The sequence below is a fragment of the Ceratotherium simum genome, chromosome 3 (assembly GCF_057802395.1).
Source record: "Ceratotherium simum simum isolate JZ-2026a chromosome 3, ASM5780239v1, whole genome shotgun sequence".
Taxonomy (NCBI): domain Eukaryota; kingdom Metazoa; phylum Chordata; class Mammalia; order Perissodactyla; family Rhinocerotidae; genus Ceratotherium; species Ceratotherium simum.
Genome location: NC_141902.1, coordinates 65997233 through 66016606, shown reverse-complemented (window position 1 = coordinate 66016606; position 19374 = coordinate 65997233). Strand labels below are relative to the sequence as shown.

At 39.1% G+C, this 19374-nt stretch overlaps 1 protein-coding gene across 4 annotated transcripts in view; it reads right to left on the bottom strand.

Annotated features, from left to right (window-relative positions):
* The window catches only part of NEO1 (neogenin 1), a 233387-nt gene that overhangs the window by 16597 nt on the left and 197416 nt on the right, over positions 1 to 19374 (bottom strand). For all 4 annotated transcript variants that reach the window (XM_087428672.1, XM_087428673.1, XM_087428670.1 and 1 more), the window contains exons 16-22: positions 15788 to 15883; positions 13081 to 13256; positions 12860 to 12998; positions 10510 to 10617; positions 8829 to 9023; positions 4810 to 4878; positions 556 to 703 (exon numbers count right to left, since the gene is read on the bottom strand). In XM_087428672.1, the coding sequence (XP_087284798.1) occupies positions 556 to 703; positions 4810 to 4878; positions 8829 to 9023; positions 10510 to 10617; positions 12860 to 12998; positions 13081 to 13256; positions 15788 to 15883 (931 nt within the window). The remainder of the gene's footprint in view (positions 1 to 555; positions 704 to 4809; positions 4879 to 8828; positions 9024 to 10509; positions 10618 to 12859; positions 12999 to 13080; positions 13257 to 15787; positions 15884 to 19374) is intronic.

Sequence of the window (19374 nt, the reverse complement as noted above, 5' to 3'; positions counted from 1 at the left end):
AACTATATCTACTTGGAACCCCTGCCCCTGGCTTCCAGTTGGGTTTGGTCAGTAGAAGGCACAAGCAAGAGGCTGGAGGTAGGAGATGTTTTTTCTCCTGCCCCCTCCCTGCTGGGACAGAGGCTGGCAGTGGCTACATTCCTACCACCACACACAGCTCCTGGGGGAAAGCCTCTCCTGCTGCTTCAGATCTCTGAAAACAGCTCTCTCTTCTTCAGAACTCTTGCTCTTTCAGGCTAAAGGTGATGGTGGCTTATCGTTGGTGCTGGCTCTTGAACATCACTGCCTCGTTTCCCTAACCCCACCCAGGACTTTGTAAAGGGACTTCACTGAACTCTCTTTCACCTCATTTGAGCGTGCCACGTCTTTCCCGCCAGGACCCTGACCAATACACATTTATAAGAGGAACCAGTTTGCATTTCCTTTAAAAATATTTAAAACATCGTGTTTTATGTTTTAACTCTGTGTAATTTAACTCAACTCCAAATACAGAAGTCACATAGAAGCAAAAGAATAGATATCAAAAATTTATGGGCTGCATTTAGGGCTCCTTACTTTTTCTGGTGAGAGGTGGTGCGCCTGGTGCAAAAGACAGCGATGATCACGACCACCACAATGGTGATGACACCAACCGACACGATGATGACCAGGAGCATGTTACTGTCTAGAGGAGAGGTGGGGCTTCCATGAGGGCTGTTACTGCCTGGAGAGGGAAAATAGTACATTCGTTAGTGTTAGAGAATTCTAAAAATGCATACAATCAGGCTATAGAACCTTCGTGTGAGCTTCTTCATAACACTCATCACTGTGCCTTGTATAAAAGTGTCTCATAAACGTGGCTATCTCCTCTAGATTATGAAACGCAGAGCTGAGTTTCTGCCCTATGTACAGTTCTCAGCCTGGTGCTTTGCACAAAGCTGGTGTTAGTAAAAGCTTCTCAAATTATACTTAACATTATACTTGAACAAATAAAGGGTCTGCCCCTCTGGTGTCATACATTATAAAGAAATTTGTCTTGTAAAGCATCATTTGTAAATTATTTAGTTTTCTGACTTTCAAAACCATTTTAAAAATGCACCTTCATAGAACGCAAAAGTCTTTTCCAATATATAGATGTCTGAGATGACAAAAAATTACTTGAAAAATGAAGTCTTTTTGTTTTTATAAATACAATCTATACAGAGTTAATTTTCTTATTCAGTTTCAGGAAAAAGTAAGTCTGTACATATGCTTTTATTTGACAAATATTTACTGACTGGTTACCATGTGCCAGGCATTGTTCTAAGTACTAATGATGCAACAGTGAACAACAAAGATGTGAATGCTGGGGTGGGGACAGACAATAAACAAATACGAAATGATTAGTTAGTAGTAAGTGCTACGAAAGAAATAAAATGAGGGGATATGATACAGAGTGGCTAGGTTAGCTCTTTTAGATTGAGTGGTGAGAAAAAGCTTCTCTGAGGAGATGACATCTGAGCTGAGATTTGAATGATGAGAAAGATCCCACCATACAAAGACCGGGAGGAAGAACATTCCTGAGAGAGGGAACAGCTAGTGGAAGAATCCTAAGGCAGGAATGAGCTTGGCATGATCAAGGAAGAGAAAGGCAGTCAGTGTTACTTAAGCAAAGAGGGATACGCAAAGTTAGAGGGAAAGAAGTGAACAGAAAAAAGACAGAGATGAGGCTGAAGAGGTGTGAGATGAGATGAAGAGAAGAGGTGTGCAGAGGCCAGATCATTTAGCACCTTGAGGAAATTTAGATTTTCTTCTTCTTCCTATTATTATTTCCCCATTGCTTACAGGATGAGGTCCAAGCTTTTTTTTCCTTTTTTTTGTGAGGAAGATCAGCCCTGAGCTAACATCTGATGCCAATCCTCCTCTTTTTTCTGAGGAAGACTTGCCCTGGGCTAACATCCGTGCCCATCTTCCTCTACTTTATATGGGACACCGCCACAGCATGGCTCGACAAGCAGTGCGTCGGTGTGCGCCCGGGATCCGAACCGGCGAACCCCGGGCCGCCACAGTGGAGTGCGCGCACTTAACCGCATGAGCCACGGGGCCGGCCCCCCAAGCTTTTTACCAAGGGCTTTTGTAATACAGCTAGCTCTATTCTAAGTCTTGTTCTTTCATTTTCTGAAATATATTTCTTTGCTTCCCATCTCATTACAAAAGTTATACATGCTCATATTATAAAATATGGGAAATCCCACCACACAGATCTAACAACCACGGATATCTGATGTCTTTCCTTCTAGTTACTCTCTTGTCTTTCAAACAATCAGAGCTGTACAATAATGGGATGGGCTGCTTTGCCAAGTAATGAGTGTTTAGTCACTAGAAGTACTTAAGAAGAGTCATCCCACCAGTGTGGGATGTTGTGGATGGAATTCCTACCATGTATGGCCCGGGAATCTATGTTTTCAGAAAAGCTCCTAAAGTGATTCTCATATACAAGCTGGTTTATAAACTTATGACCTAATCCAAACTATACTTATTGTGGGAATCCCTTCCATAACACTGGATTAGCTGACCTTCCAACTTTTGATTCTATGATTTTATAGGCTATATCTAAGCACAGTGCTAAATCTGGGCTGGTTTAGGAGGGCTGAAGAACTTATTCTTCTACATTTGGTTCAATTATTTTTATCCTTCATTTCCAAGAAAAAGGTAAGCAGATAGACAACTTAAACTGTATACACTGATGTTCAATAAAATAACATTTTTATATTTGGGAAAGACTATAGAACTAGAGGCCAATTAAATTACACCATATTAGGGCTTTACATAAAACTTTTATTAACAGCAGTGCTGAGCTACTGGGTTGGGTAGGCATTGCAAATCAGAGGCTGGGGAGCTGGGGTGTGGGGGGCAAGCAGAGGTGGTGGTGGCAGGTCTTCTGCATTCAACAGAGATGAATCTCATTTAACTGTATTTGAGACCTTTAACTTCTGAGCTGGCCAAAAGCTCGCTTCTAAGACTGAATAAGAGTCAGCTGCCAAAGGGAGCATCAACTCTCCTACAAGGGACATTATGATAGGCCATTTCTTAGGCCTCATCTGGACTACTGCAACAGCTTCCTAACCACTCTTTTCTGACTTCATACTCTTAGCCCCGACTCATTCTTCACTGTTATCAGACTAATAATATCAGATACTTAATAAATGAAGTCATAGTTTACCAGTAGTATCAGACTGCTTATATATGTTATTTACAGGAGTGAAGCTCACATTTCTTAGCATTGGTACCTGAGCATTTAGCAGGCTGGTTCTAACCTACCTTTTCTATTCTGTCTCTAGGTAGTGTGACCCCTGGAGGGAGCAGGCTGTTTTATACTGCCATGCCTTTGCACATGCTGTTATTGCTTCCTGGAATGTTCAACCCCCTCCTTGACATACATAGCAATCTTCTATGCAGCCTTTAAAATCTGGGTCAGATAGCACCTCTTCTATGAAGCTTTCCCTTTTCTCTATCAGGTAGTTTGTTACTCACTCCACTACTGCTCCAGAGCCTGTTACATAGAACCTGAACCTTTAAAAATATGTGTGAGTGAATGAATAAATGCATGAACGAAAGAAAAGGCAAAGAAATAATTACTTTTCTCATGGCCTTAAATGTTATACTGTGGACAGCACATAAATGTAACATATGCATCCCAGGAGGAGAAACCCATAAACAAAGTCCTAGAACTCTGAGCCTAAAAATTTCTTGAAGCATGCAAGTTTGTCTGGCTCTCCTAAGAATAGGCTGATTCACCCTGAGCTAACATCCATGCCAATCTTCCTCTACTTTTTAGTATATGGGCCGCCAGCACAGCATGGCCGCTAACAGAACGGTGTAGGTTTGTGTACAGGAACTGAACCCGCACTGCCGAAGCGGAGTGCGCTGAACTTAACCACTAGGCCATCGGGGCTGGCCCAAGAGATCATTTTATCTCCACATTTAGACTAGGAGCTTCTAGAGGATAGGCCTTTCTCTTCTGTATGTTTCTCTGGCAGGGGTAAGGAGACAGTAGGGTCATTTCTAGTAACTCCTTTTGTGAACATTTCACTATCCTGGATTCCCACATCTGGTGCAGAACCCATGCCTTTTAGGCTGCATGTGATAGCAGAAAAGGCACAACCATAAGTCAGAAGACCTGGGTTTTGGTTCTAGAACTTCCATAATTAGTGGATGGCCCAGGCATAGTACTTCTCCAGAGTCTCTTAATGTATAAAATGGGAATGATGATATCTCTCTCCCTGCTTCAAAGTGTTATGAGGATCAAATGTGATTTCATGTGAGAGAGTAACTTACAAATGGTGAAGTCTGTAGAGAAGTAGGTGTCATCATTTAAGTAATTAGAAGGCACCAGGCTCTTAGGACGGCTAGGAGAGTGAGAAGAATCTTTTAGAACTTCCAAACTAAAAACACTGAAGCAGTGTGGGGAGAAATTAATGATTCCAAAGCATTTCTTTGGCTTCTTCTGGGTGATGGCTAATTCCACTAGAGGGTTTATTTTTGAAAGCAAGATTCTAATTCTTTTGTAGAGGCAGTGGGCAAAAGGAAGACTTGTTTGTTTAGAATTAATCTTATTTTAAGCTGGATATGTGGGGAAACAAATTTTATTTATGAATCCTATAATGAATGAGTTTGTAGTAATTCAGCAAATATTTGCCAGAAAATGCCTAAAGCTAACACTATTAAATAGAAGAAAATAGGTAACACGCTACAACCCACCACACACAAGCTACAAAAGACATTTCAAGATTTCAAGCAGAACCACGTCATGCCCATAATAGGCCAAAAAAGCCACAGGAAGGGCTTTACCGCTCATCGGAGGTTTGTAGTCAGATCCTAGGTCTGGCAGCCGGCTTCCTTTTCCTGCAGATCCTGAGGCTGAAGGAGAAGAAATCACGTCAGTAATGACCCAACCCATTGGTGTGATAAGTCCACTTCACAGCTAGTGTGTGTTTTCTACAAAAAAATGTTTTCAGTCTACTCTTGCCATGAGAAAATGAAGTAGCACGTAAACAACAAGGGAAAATGCAGTCTATTTGTGCAGAGCAAACTAAGGTATAGCTTTCTATGCAATGAGGCATCTGAAAGGCTGACATCTCGTTCCATGGTTGTATCTGGCATGTGACTAGACTACCACTAGCTGTTCAGAGGTGGGAACACACTCACTTCTCTAGCACAGGAAACAGTTCCTGAAAAGACTGCTCAGAGCACTTACGGCAAAAGTAGCTTCCCTCGGAAAAGGAACCAAGGGGACCAGTTAGGTTAACTTCTGCATTAAAGATCTGGACTCTTCCAAAGGACTCGGCTATGCTGATCTGGCCTACCAGGTGTCACTAGTGTGTGGATTCTTTTCTCAAATAAAGTTGCCTTTCCAAATATAAAGTTACCCTAAGCAGGAGCAGGAAGGCAAAGTGGAGGTTCAAATTGGGTTCTCAGTTCCTGCTCAGCACCTAAATATCCAAAGATGAAGAAACAAAGTCTTCCCTCTCAATTGCTCACAAAGGAGACTGTCCTTATCCATCATCATGGAACATAATAAGTGGGGCTGCTGACCTCAGACTTGGGCCTCACAAGCAGGCCTCAGAAAACACAATTATCAGTTTTTTTGAAATTCATCTTCTTGGTCTTGAATGTTTTTCTTATTTATAGAAAACTGCTAGGGTAAAAGCAAATACAAGGAATACAAGGAGTCCTTTCCCAGTAAAGCAAAGGCATTCCTCAATCCAAGGTCTGCGGCCAGAAAGCAGTATTGCACTTCTCTTGAAGAGGTCCGACAGAACTGCAGAGTAAAAGCTGCTCCTCATAGTTAATACACCACAGTCTGTAACAGATGCCTGCACTTGAGTGTATCATGTGCTCCATCAGGTGCTAACTGACTTTTGGCTACTTATTTAACTATTGTTTCTGGGTCTCAGTTTCCTCACTGTAAAACAGTGACAATAATGGTATCTACTTCACGAAAGGATTAAATTTCCATTTACTCATACAAAATACTTTGAATGCTGCCTGACACATAGTAAATGTTCAATAAATATTAACTACTATTATTACAAGCATAATAAATTTTTAGGGAAGAATATAATCTTTCCCTTTACAGAGGCAGAGCGCATGAAGCTTCAGAAAACACTTATAAGTGAGGGTTATTTCTGCAAATAAAGCATGAGTAGAAATGCATAAACTAGATGTGTTTCTGTAAAACATTAGAGCTTATGTCAAATACTTCCATAAATTATCAGACTTGGAGGAAATGAAAGAAATCAAAATCTGAAGGTTTCTGTATGTAGTTCATTTAAGAGAATACATCTAGAGATGAAAACAATATTCTCTATGTCCAGAAGCTCAAAACCCCCAAAGATAACAGAAATTCTTGGCTATCCAGAAGGGCATATTCTAGAATTTAACTTGCAGTCCCTGACCCCTCTTGCACTGTCCATACTTATTACTTTATCCCCTTACTTCTGCTGCCATCACTCCTCCCAAACGGCACACTCCATAGGTCAAGATTTGAGTTGTTCTTTCCACTACAATAAACTCTAGTTGGCAGAAATGACTTAGCTCTTGTAAGGCTCTTCATATTTAGGTGTACTTATCTGTCAGGTAGCCCACATTTAAGCCAAACTATCCAGAGTATCATATTATGTAAATAATTGCCAAAGAACACACTTTACCAACTAGTTATGCGTCGCTTAACGATGGGGATATGTCCTGAGAAATGCATCGTTAGGCTATTTTGTTGTCGTGCGAACATCATAGAGTGTCCTTACACAAACCTAGATGGTATAGCCTACTATACACCTAGGCTATATAGTACTAATCTTATGAGACCTCCATCATATATGCGGTCTGTCGTTGACTGAATCATCAATACGCAGTGCATGACTATAAACTGGTTGGTTGAATTCCTGTATTTCCCAATATTTGTTCTTTTATATTTAACCTATGAACAAGAAATTCCAAGGATTAACCAAACACTAAAAATAAATATGGTTAAAGAATTTTAAATACCAGAGGTGTGGTGCAGCTAAGAATTGCCCTCTGCGTCATGGAGTAAAGTGAGGGAAGAACAATGCACACATTTATATTCTGTGCATACACAGTATGGTTATTTTTCTGTTCTCACACTTAAGTCAAAGTTTCTACCATGATTAGGGTGCCCCCCCCCACAGCATTTTTGCAGTTTCTCCAATGTACAACAAAAGACTCATCGAATGCAAACACATTTTCAAAGCCCTGAAACTTGAAACCTCAAGTTCTGACTCTTCTTTGTCATTAACCAAGGTCCAAAGATTTTTGTTTCTAATAACAACTCTTAAACCATGAAAGCAACCATTAAATTTACTTTTATTGTTGTCTCTTAGTATAGAAAACAGATACCAACTATTAACTGACTTCCCAGAGATGAAAATCACAAAGTACAGTTACCTCTCCACCACAGCAATGACAGTGAAAAGACTATGCTGACAGATCATTTCAAGAACAGTGACATTGAGGCCTGTGCTTCCTAAGTTTCCATCTTAAATTGTTTCTATCCTCTTTTAAAATGGGCAGATATATTTAAGGGAAGAAATGGAAAAAGAGCTCTGAACTAAGCTTATGGTAATAGAATAAATAGCACTAATTTTGTCATGGATAATCACACAACTCAGTAGTATAAATTTGTAGATTCTTCGTGGGGGGAGGAAAATAGGGTATTTGCTGAATTTGATTACAACTGTTCATTTAGAGACACTAATAAAATCCTAGAAGCTACAAATATGACAGATTGGTATACTTGTTCTCATCATGCTGAAATGCCTATCACTGTTACAGAACTTCAGTATTCAGTATCTCAGTGCAAAGGATAATCTGACCCACACTTAAGGCCAACCTCCTACAGCTGCAGAACTGTTTATTTTTCCTGCTAGACTATTTAGCTCCTAAGTAGATTCCCAAGCTTTTCAGATACCCCAAGTGCCAGAAACATGGACTCAACTCCACTTTGGCCAATAAATATGTGGTTTTTAACACGTGTACTGATTTTTTAGGAAAAAAAAAAAAGAAACAAAAACAACGAAAAGCTAATAATAGGTCACAAAAGAGAGGAAAGGAAAAAGAGGCCATCTACTCATTTACCTTGATCATTAGGCATTTTATCAGAGGAGTCCGCTAACAGGCCAAGCACAGGGGAAGAAAAAACAAGAGCAAGGATCACAAGCTTTGAAAATGGGACAGGCAGAATTTTTAAAGGAAAAAAATAAAACCCCACAAACTTCCAAACAAATTGAGTCTTGTTTTTAGTACTAACAGAAAAGAAATTCATTTATGGTTTCCCTATTTCCACAGACTCAGTCCCCAACTAAATTTTATTCCTAAACTCACTTGGTTCAATATTTTATCTTCACTTTCTTATCTAGCGTTTTCTTTAAAGGGCCCCTTTTAGTCTCTTTCTCTCTACAAAGGTCCACGAATAAGCCTTTCAGGGTAAGAGCCTGCATGTGTTGAAAGAGAATCATCCATCATAATAACATGCTGTTACTCTGTATGGGAACCAAGAGAATCACATCTGATCCAACTTTAAACATTTTTAGACACTGCATTCATCTGCCTCAAACAGCCTGGAGTCAAAGTTCCCCTGTACACGATATGGTTAGGCCAGTAACCTAGGGAGCACTGATTTGGCAGTCAATGGGTAGGTGAGGGATCATTCTGAGATAAATGTTCACACTGTGGCTCATAAGCTCACCATCAGGACTTCTATTATCCATAATCTCTATATGCTAATGTGGTATGTGCAAGCATAGCCCCACTAAAGAGAAATATAATAAAACACTGTGTTTGGGGAGCTTTACCTTTAGGTGTTCTGAATTGGACAGCTTCAGACATGGGCCCCATGCCCTTTGAGTTCCGCGCCTGGATTTTGAAGTAGTATGGTGTGTCAAGCGTTAACTCTTGTATCTGGTGAGTCAGCCTGTTTCCCACCACAGGCTCAATAACCCAGTCATGTATCTCTGCATTCACATCCGTACTGTAATATATGATGTAACCTGTCCAAAGGAGTTAATGGGAAAAGAAATCTTATTCCTGCTTTTTCTTTTGCAATTAGTAAGTGAATAAAGATATATGTTACAGCACATACAAGTAGAGAACACGTACTGATTAAACAGCAAAGGTAAAATGCATTAAAATTGCTACACTAAACATAATATAGGGCAAACCACATTTCAACAGTGCCAGGCTATAAGTTATCATCTATATCAGCAGGTGAAGTAATAAAAGTAGTTAAGATAAAAATATAGGATTAAGTACTCGCAGAAGCCAAGAAATCACGTAAGGAAAATAATACAATCACCCCAACATCCTAATACTTGAATAGTGTACCCTTCAAGAGTCTATAATTAAAATAACGCAGTTTTGAAAACCAATAATGACCTGCCATGCTGTTTTAGCTCTCACCAATGTGATTTCCAGGAGAAAAACTCCTGGGAGATGGGCAGCAACCTCTGTTAAGTTTTCTCAGACTTGGGGTAAGAAACGTCACCTGATACTTCCACCAGAGGGCACTCAATCTCCAGGGCTGAGGTGGGAAGAGCCACAACCACAAGCCTATCTGACCTACACAGTGCAAAAATGTACTGCATTATTACTGATTTTTAAAGACAAAGTAAAATGTAATCCAAGTTAAATCATGCTTGATACTTTTATGGAAGAGGCAAATTCTGAAACCTAAAAAATGACATAAAGACCAGGGATTTATGGAAAGGAATTCCTATCGAAAGTCGAAGCAGGATAATGCTAACAAGTGCTTTCAGTTTCCTTAGGCCACTTTACTCATACAAAGAAACTTCAGAAGACAAACTCCTCTTCCTCACATACACCCACATGGAGCAGCGGCTCCAAGGGTAATAACTAGCAGCTAAATCTCATCAGGCTTTCCTCCTTGATAAGGCTGGGGAAGGCACAGTGTCCTCTATTGTGGAAGGTTCTTTTCTGGAAGTGCAAGAAAAAATTCCAGGACCCTTCAAAGCCCTAGCTGAATTCAAATTTTAACTCTAGTTGTAAGAGCACAGGAAGCTGAAGTAGCAGGCCTGGGGGGAAAAAAGGACTTAAAAGTCTACTCGGCTTTTTCGGCTTCAGAGTAGAAGAGGTGAATCTGTATTTATTGAGTATTACCCTGTAGAGTTAGTCTTTAACTCCAAAGCTAGACATCTAGTCAGAGCCAGAGAAGAACAGCTTTTCTGAGGAAAATAAATGTCTCCACAAGGTCCCACTATAGCCAAAGGCTGTCTAGTGCAACCCATGACTTTCACGCAATGTGAGTTAGAAAAACCAGCTGGCAACTCATTTTTACATCACTATGGGCAAATAGCACACCCCTGTGCTCCACTTTCGAGGACCACTGTGACTCACAGCACCTCATAAAATGACCAAGCTGGCCTTCAGACTCCCATTTCTCCTAACAACACAGTACTCTCCTGGAATGCTTCTACCAGGCAGGAATAGGGAATAGACACACACTCAAAAGCATCTTACCTGTAATTTTGCCATTGGCTTCAGAGGGAGGCTGCCAATTTACAATTATGGTCCTAGGTTTTCCTTCTTTACTCACAACTGTCACATCCTTGGGTGGAGAAGTAGGAACTACAAAATAACAATGCTTTCAACAATTCCTAAGCATTTCAACTTAATTTACCATTTCCTCAACTCTTTCCATTTATAAGGCACTATAAAGGGTACAAGCCAAAAAAGATAAAGCCTCTTGGCTTCAAAGAACTCATAGTCTATCTATAAATAGCTCCAATAAAAAGAAGAATATGCAAGGGCTAGCCCAGTGGCACAGTGGTTAAGTTCACATGCTCCGCTTCAGCAGCCCAGGGTTTGCAGGTTTGAACCCTAGGCACGAACACACACACTGCTCATCAAGCCATGCTGCGGTGGCATCCCACATACAAAATAGAGGAAGATGGACATGGATGTTAGCTCAGGGACAATCTTCCTTAGCAAAAAGAGGAAGATTGGCAACACATGTTAGCTCAGGGCCAATCTTCCTCAGAAAAAAATAAAATAAAATAAAAAAGAAGAATATGCCAAGTACCCAAGAGAAAATACCACACTATGAGGATACAGAACTGGCATCTCAGCTGGAGGTCAGGAATATGTAGGATAGTTAGGCAGGGAAATAGAAAGACATTTGAAGTTACCAAGTTCCTACTATATACCAGGCATTTTACAAATACCATTTCACTTAACACTTATGGCAACTTGAAAGGAAGTTACTAGCTCTGTTTGATGTATCAGGACACTGAAAATGAGAAAATTTATGTAATTTGCCCAAGATGACATTCTCCCCTAATTTGGATTACTTTGTTAGAATATTTTTAAGCGCAAAATAATTCTCTCTCTCACCTATAGTTAACTCTTCAAACCAAATATGAGGTTTGAAAATCCTTATTCCCTCAGAAAATAAGTGATTTACAAATCGATGTTTTTTATTTTAAGTTTTCACTGAAAACTAACTGTCAACTGAGGTTATTGCTCTGAAATATAAAGCTGTTTATGGAACAGAAAAACCAATAAAATAACAATGACACTGCGTTTCTTGTGTTTCCATGTTATGGCTAAAAATCTTTAATGTATTATAGGGAAATAAGCAAATTAAGTACATTCTTAAATTGACTCTTCTCTTCCTGAAATACTGGAATTCTAGTATAAAATGGAAGGAAGCCTGGTAAAAAATTCCTAGGGGAATAAACAATATCATATATTAGCTAATGGGATGGAATTAAAGCAAAAAGATATTCTTAAAACTGGCAAAGAAAGCAAACTCAAAGTCTGCTTAAGCTTTTGTGCACTATATTTCTAGCTCTACAAATCCAACCCTTTTTCTCTAAAGGAAGTCCAACTAACTGTGCAGAAGATACACACTAGGGCCAAGCCCAGTCTGGGGAGATTTTATAGCTCCATTTTGTCATTTTTTATATATAGGAGAGAAAGAAACAGGAGGCCAGAAGAGACAGAGACCCCCAATGGTCATACCTATCCCCGTGCTAGGAAAGTACAACGGGCAGAAGGCTGGGCCTACAAGTGAGCAAAAGGCAAATAATCTCAAAATTGGATGGCCTGCTTTCCCCTTAATTTGCTTCATTGTCTCTTCTCTTTCATGTTTACTTACAGACAGAAACCCTAAGGATACTCCAGTGGGAGATTTTACAAGACACTAATTGGTTTGCAAGAAAGCTGCTGGGGCAGCTTTGGGGTCCCCTGGTCAAGTGCTCAGGCTCTAGCAAGCATGGCATTGCAGCTGCCTGGTGAAGGGCAGGTGTCTTCATCTTTTCTATCTCAATTCAACAGTAAAGCAGGATTAATGACAATAATCTCTTACATCTATACAGCGCTTTATAATTTACCATGTGCTTTCCTATCTGCTCCTCATTTTACCCATACAATAACCCTCTAAAGTGGGAAAGGCAGAGATTGTTACCCTTCTTTTATAGATGGAAGAAACATATTCAGAGAGGTTGGATGACTTGCCTATGATCAGTCAGTAGATGGCTGACCTGGGACTGAACTCAAGTCTCTTGATTCCTAAAAGCCAGTATACTTTGCATTACATTATACTGTTATTTGCTAATGTTCTTATACAATGATGAAAAAAATATAATTCATCAGCTGAAAAAGCAAACACTTAACTCCACCTGTAGTTGCTCACTGTGTTCTGTAAATATGTCAATTCGTACACTCAATTCTTTCCTTGGGTAGTAAAAGCAGGTGATGAGAAGTCTTATGACTTGGAACGTGGCACAACATTAGCACGGACTTCCACTGGCTTTCACATCTTGCAAAGAAGAAATGCCATATGACATACGGTTCTGACTACACATACCTAATTCAAAGGTGGTCCCATGGGCTGTCATACTCCACGTGCTTGATCTTCGACCTTTGGTCACCATCACGGAGAATTCATAGAGTGTATTTGCTTTTAAACCAGTCACCAAATAACTCAAAGTCGTTGCATTTGCATTCTGGAAACATATGAATCAAGAACTTTAGAATTAGAAAATATCAATAATTAGCTTTTGTCACCCAGAGCAAATGTGCCAGTACCTTGTACTTGGTGTTTGCTGGGATGTTGGTTTTCCATCGGACTGTGTAGTACCGGGAGTCTGTAATCTTCTGGTGTTTGGGCAGTGAGTTGTCCGCCCATGTAATCCTTATGGTGTCATGACTCAGAATGGAAGCCTGAACTCCCACTGGTGGCATCATGGGAGTGGGATCTGGCACTGGAGTGTATGGAGCATTAATAACAAATAAATCAACTTCAGAAGTGTCTGGGTAAAAAGTAATTAAAAAAGGGAAGTGGCATTTTAACATAAAAATAAAAGGGAAATGTGGGGTAATATAATGGAATGAAAGGTGAGAAATGAAGAAAGAGAAAAAGAATCTGGAATTAATAGATAACCACCATTCATGTAAAAGTATATGTCCACTTGTATTCTTTCAGGAAAAAATTGTGGGAAAACACCTAGAAAAACAGTAATTACCTATATTCTCTACTGTATTCTGTAGGTATTTTAAAATGTGATAATTCAGTGATTATATTAAAGTATTCATACTTAAATTTTCTTTAAATTACTTGAAAATTCTACCTTCTGTCCAAAAAGGATCATGAAAAGATAAAAATTGCTTTTAAAATCAAGGGTATAATTTCTGAACAAGCAAAACAAAGCTCATGATCAGTTTTGATATTTCAGAGAATGTGGCTGAATTTTTGGGACATGGCTTATCAATGTATATGACTAGGCATGTAAGGATCCTACTCTCAAACCTGAGTCATGAATGTCAGCCAATGGAACTTGGCCTGGTCTTGGTACTGGGGGTATCTGATACCCACACAAGGTCCAGTTCAGATCTGCTGATGTCCTGTGTCTAAAAGCAGTATAGCACTATGGCTCACATCCAAATAAAGCAAAAGGAACTCAGGGCCTTACTCGTCCTTGAGGAAAGGTAAACTGACACCATGCAGGAATATCTGCTACACTTTCTCTAGTAGAGTCAGAGAACAACCCACTGATCAATCCCAATCAGTTACAGGAAATGCCATAGTTATCATGGGTCCAAGTGACATAGCCTTTATGAGCTTTAGACATCAGAGTACTTATGTGATAGAAAGGAAAGTCTCCACTCATGCGCTGTGTTGTGCCATATGCAAAGACACATTCTCTTCTCTAAGCATCATCGTCAAAACAGAGGCCAGAATGAGCACAAAGGCACCAAGCACCATGAACTCAGGGCAATACAGGAGGATCCATTTGGGCTTTCCCAACTCTTGGTCAGGTTTTCCAAGTATACACACACTGATTTATTTTAAGTTAAGGTTTTAAAATAGGTTTCACACACGGTTATGGTGACTAGTCCTTCCTACAACTCAAAATTTGAAATGGCATGAGCCTTGTTTATGAATAATTGCCAAGCTAAAGTAATAGTCTCCATCTGTGTATTTCCTATACAATGAAGACTAAAAATAACAGAGTAACAGCATACATAATAATCAAGGGCTTTGTTCAAAGTTCAGGACACATACCAATTAGTTACAGAAAAGGCACCTTCAGGTGCAAAAATCATTAGACTTCTTTGAGAAATTTTTTTCTTGCTAACAACTCTTGGAAAAGATAACTAGGTTACACAACTTAGGAACATTTCCTTGTATATTTCTAGCCAAAAGGCTATATTTTTAAGTCACATAAAAGGAAATAATTTCAAATTTGTTTTTTTCTATTATAGGTTGACATAAGAAAGTAGTAAACCACTTATTTATACATTCTTTTTCATCTTACTTTTTTTCCTTTCTGGAATACCAAAACTATTTTTAAAAGAACTTATAAAATTGTAAGCACATAGAAGCAGAAGACAGGACAGAACTACCAAACATGTAGTAATGATATTGGTCTTCTCAAGTAAGCATTAAAAAAAAAAAGGGACAGAGATTATTTTTTTAAAAAAGAATAATGCCAAATCTGTACTATTATGCAAAGTATCCAGAAGACATAGCAGACAATACAGATTCACAATTCTGGGAAACGAATGGAAAAGAGCATTTCTGAAAATGATAAATTCTTTAGTTTTCAGTACCCTTTAGAAAAATTTACAACTCTAATATATTTACATCAATAAACTTTCTCATTCAGATCTAAATTAAATGTCTTATATGTCTACAGAAACTTTTAAAATAAATTACAAAGAAAAATAATGACTATTTGGTCTCTTTTCTAATAAATGTACAGTTGATCAAATGGATAGTACATCTGACTTTATACTCTTTATATAAATATATATAAATATAAATAAAGCTTATAAAAAGCATATCAAAAAATACTTTCTGAACCAGCTCAGGTGACTAGTAAAGAAAATCTATACATTTACTGCTGCCATCAGTAACCCATATAATTCCTCCAGAGAGATGCAGATCTTTTCATTTTCTGACTCATTTTATTTAAAACTCAATAACCATAAGATGAAAAATCACTTTTAATTCTCTCACGACTATGTTTTATAGATCCTAAAACATTAAAAACACGTGTTACACATCTACATAGAATTGTTTACATGACAGGATTGTTAATATTTTCTAAAAAGCAAAAAAGGAATTAACAGAACCTTCCATGTTGAAAGCCCATTTTCCTATTTGAAGCCTGCATCCTGAACTACCATATACTTTTCCTTCCACTGATACCTATGGGGCAGGCCTCATGCCAACATTCTACTTAAGCTGCTGGAAAAATGCTAAAGACCAGAAATGGATAGGATAGCTTACCTGTGTGAGGTCTGGTCACAGCACTCTCGTACAGGGGGATGCCTTCACCCACATTGTTAAATGCTTTCAAGGTAATCACATAGTGAGAGCTGGGATCTGAAGGAAAGAAACGAATCAAAACCTTTAAAAAAAAATTCTCACTACAGAATTTTTAAAATGTAAGGGTGACTGTGCATCATTTTAATTGCACAGAAAGTCAGGAAGGAAGGTTTTAAAAACTTTTACGTGGGATTATTTTGTGGTGTGGGGAGATGTGGAGATAGCAACATATACAGTATAGAAAAACTGGTCAGGATCAACTGCCTGGAGTTAGTCCCAGGAGTAAGGTTGACTGTGCTTGAATCCTTTCTTGGCCTCAACTAATCAATGGTTTAATGATGTTATTATATAGCATAGAGCTTGGATTAGACTGAGTAAATAGCATTTTCATGTGTTGGAAGCCCATAGGTGGAAGCTGGAATTAAATAAACCTCTTTGCTTCTCAGGAGGAGGACAGCGATTGGAACAGCCGAGGTAGAGAAGTAGGAGATAAACTATTAACTCAGTAGCCACTAAATGTCCTTAACTCTCTGGAGGGCCTCCAAATCTGGGAACTGCCAAACTTCATCTAGCCCTCATGTAGACAACTTGGTTGGATAAGATAAGGCCCAGGATTTCAACTGGCTTGGAGGTTGTGATGTAGGAAATGTAAGACTGAAAGAAACACTCCCTGCAGGTGATCATGTAAAATGCTGCTAGTTCAACTCAGTGAAAAGAGGGGGTATTAAATAGTCATAATAGCATTCATTCTCCTATTGGCTGAGGCAAATCCTTCATCACATACCTGATCCAGGCAAGGTTTAGTACAGGTACTTCAAAAGCCCAGCTTCAGAAATGAAGACCTGGGCGCCACTGAAGTGTTGCAGGGTGAGCAGCTGACACACACCACTCACTTCTGCCAAAGTTGGGCAGTCTTCCAAAGTGGCCACACCTCAAGTGGACTGCATTACTTCAAAAGCTTAAAATAGCTGTTTTGCTTGGTGGCCCACTCTCTAGATACCAATGGGCAATATATATAAAGGCCTGGTCTTCCAATGTCAGAAAGAAACAACAACAATCGGAATTAACAAGAGGCGAGGAAAAAGGAAAAGGTGCTGGTTTGGGCAACATGGTAGATGGTGATGTCATTCACTGAGACTGGGGACAGAGGCAGAGCAACCATGATACCCGTTTTCAAGGCTTTTCCAGGCCACCTTCTATTCCCACTCTTCACTCTCTCTCTATGTGCTTTCACTCATCTCCTTAGCTTGGATTAGCATAGATGTGCCATCAAGTACAAATATGTTATCTCTAGTCCAGACCTTTGTTCTGAGCACTGGACCTCTATGTTCAACTGTCTGTTTGGCATCTCCACTTGGATGTCTCAAATCTCTCTCTCATGCCTCTCTCTCCCGACTTCAGATCTGCTCCAGTGTTCCCTAGTTCATAAATGGCACTACTACACACCCTGCTGCTCAAGTCAGAATCCAAGGAGCCATTAAGATCTCTCTCCCTCCTCCCCTATATGCAAATAATGGAGTCTTGTTGATTCTACCTACTTACGTCTCACCACTCTGCCTTGTTCCCTATGCTCCATCTTTACCAGCCATCTCTCAGCACTATGTGCTCTCCTACTACTGGGCCTTAACATTGCAGCTGTTCCCTATGCTGGGAACACACGGCACCCTTCTTCTTTATCTAGACAATGCCTAGTCATCTGAAATGAATGCAAGGGCTCATCCCAGACTGGATTAGCATCTCTCGTTACATAACATGTAGGATCCCATTTCTCTTCCTCAGTGCCCTAAATAATTTCAGTTATTTCAAAATTGTATTATTTCTAATAATTGGGACCATGTCTGTCTGATTCTCTGCTCTATCTCTAGTACAGTGTCTGGGATATTGTAAGTGTTCATTAAATATTTGCTGGTTGATTGAAAAGTTTGCAGGAGAAAACACTAACTTTAATTTTGATTAAATTATGATAGAATATGGGCTATATCCTGGTACGGATACCCAGTACACAAACGTTTACATGGATTTGAAGATCAGAAGAGAACTCTAGTTTGACTAATGAGAGAATTCCTAAATGCACCTCACTTCTGACTTTTTGTTCAACATTATATGCATCTCAGATTATCTGTGTTGATAAATACAGCTCAAGCTTACTTTACTTTGTGTGCCAACTTAAATTTTTTTGCCACTTCTCAATGTGCACTCTCTTTTGAAACAGTCTGTTTACTCTCTTAAGCACATGCAGCACTCCTTCTCATCTCTTGTTTTCAAACACTATTCTGACTCAGTCTTCCAAGTACAGGTTAAGCTTCTTCAACCGCTTCTACCGTGCCTTACTAGCTGCTCTCCCTTCTCTGAACATACTTCACTGCAACTCATGTCATTGTTTCTTCTGCTTTACTTTTGTTCTCCTATTAGACTGGAAGCACCTGAAGGTCAAGGACCAAGCACTGCCTGCACTGCGGAGGATTTTCATTTCAGTAGTTTCATAAAGGAAACAGTAGGAGGCAGGTCACCACAGAGATATTTGTATCCACCAGCAAAGCTTTTCTTCTGCTCTCCTACAATTGCCTTATAAGACTGTTCATGTGGGGAACACTTTCTAGGTTAGCCATGCTGTTTCTTCTTAAAAGGAGAAAGAGAAAGGCTACTTTGTTTTTGAATAAAGCATTAAATTGCTGCTTATTTTCTACCAGAAAAGACAAAGGTAATTCATCTGTTAGACACCTCAAGTTGTTCTTAGGGAAGAATAATCACAAAGAAATGATTTGAATAAAAAAGTTGGTCAGGGCAGATTCTGAATTAAAAGACAAGTCTTTCAAAGCAAGATCTCTATAATGAAAATCCAATTTGGAATTATACCTACCAAACCAATTCATTTTCTATTATAAAATATTACTATTTCTCAAAAATTTTTGCTTTGTAAATCAACTTTGAGGTATAATTAGCATACAATAAAATGTACCCATTTAGTTGTACAGTTGGTTGAGTTTTGACAAATATGTATACCTGTGTAATCACTACCACAATCAAGATATAGAATATTTCCAACACTCCATATAGTTCCCTTGTAGTCAATTCCCACCAACGTTGTTTCTACGCAACCATTGATCTTGCTTTGTCACTACAGATAAGTGCTGCCTATTCTATAATTTCATAAAAACATAACAACACAGTATATACTCTCTTGTGTTTGGCTTCTTTTGCTCAGCATGTTTGTGAGATTCGTTACATTGCGGTGTGTATCCATAGCCTATTCCTTTTAATTGCTGAATAGTACTCCGTTGGATGGATACAGTACAATTTACCATTTCCTTGTTTACCCCTTTCAGACTATCATAAATAAAGCTATTACGAACATTTGTGTACAAGTCTTTGTGTAGATTATGTGTTTTTATTTCTCTTGGTTAAATATCTATGAGTGGGAATGATGGATCATAGGGTCAACTTTTTAAGAAACCTCAAAACTGTTTTCTAAAGTGGTTGTACCATCAGATATTCTCACCAGCTTCTAGTTCTACATCCTTGAATTCCCGTTCTGCATCCTTGCTGAT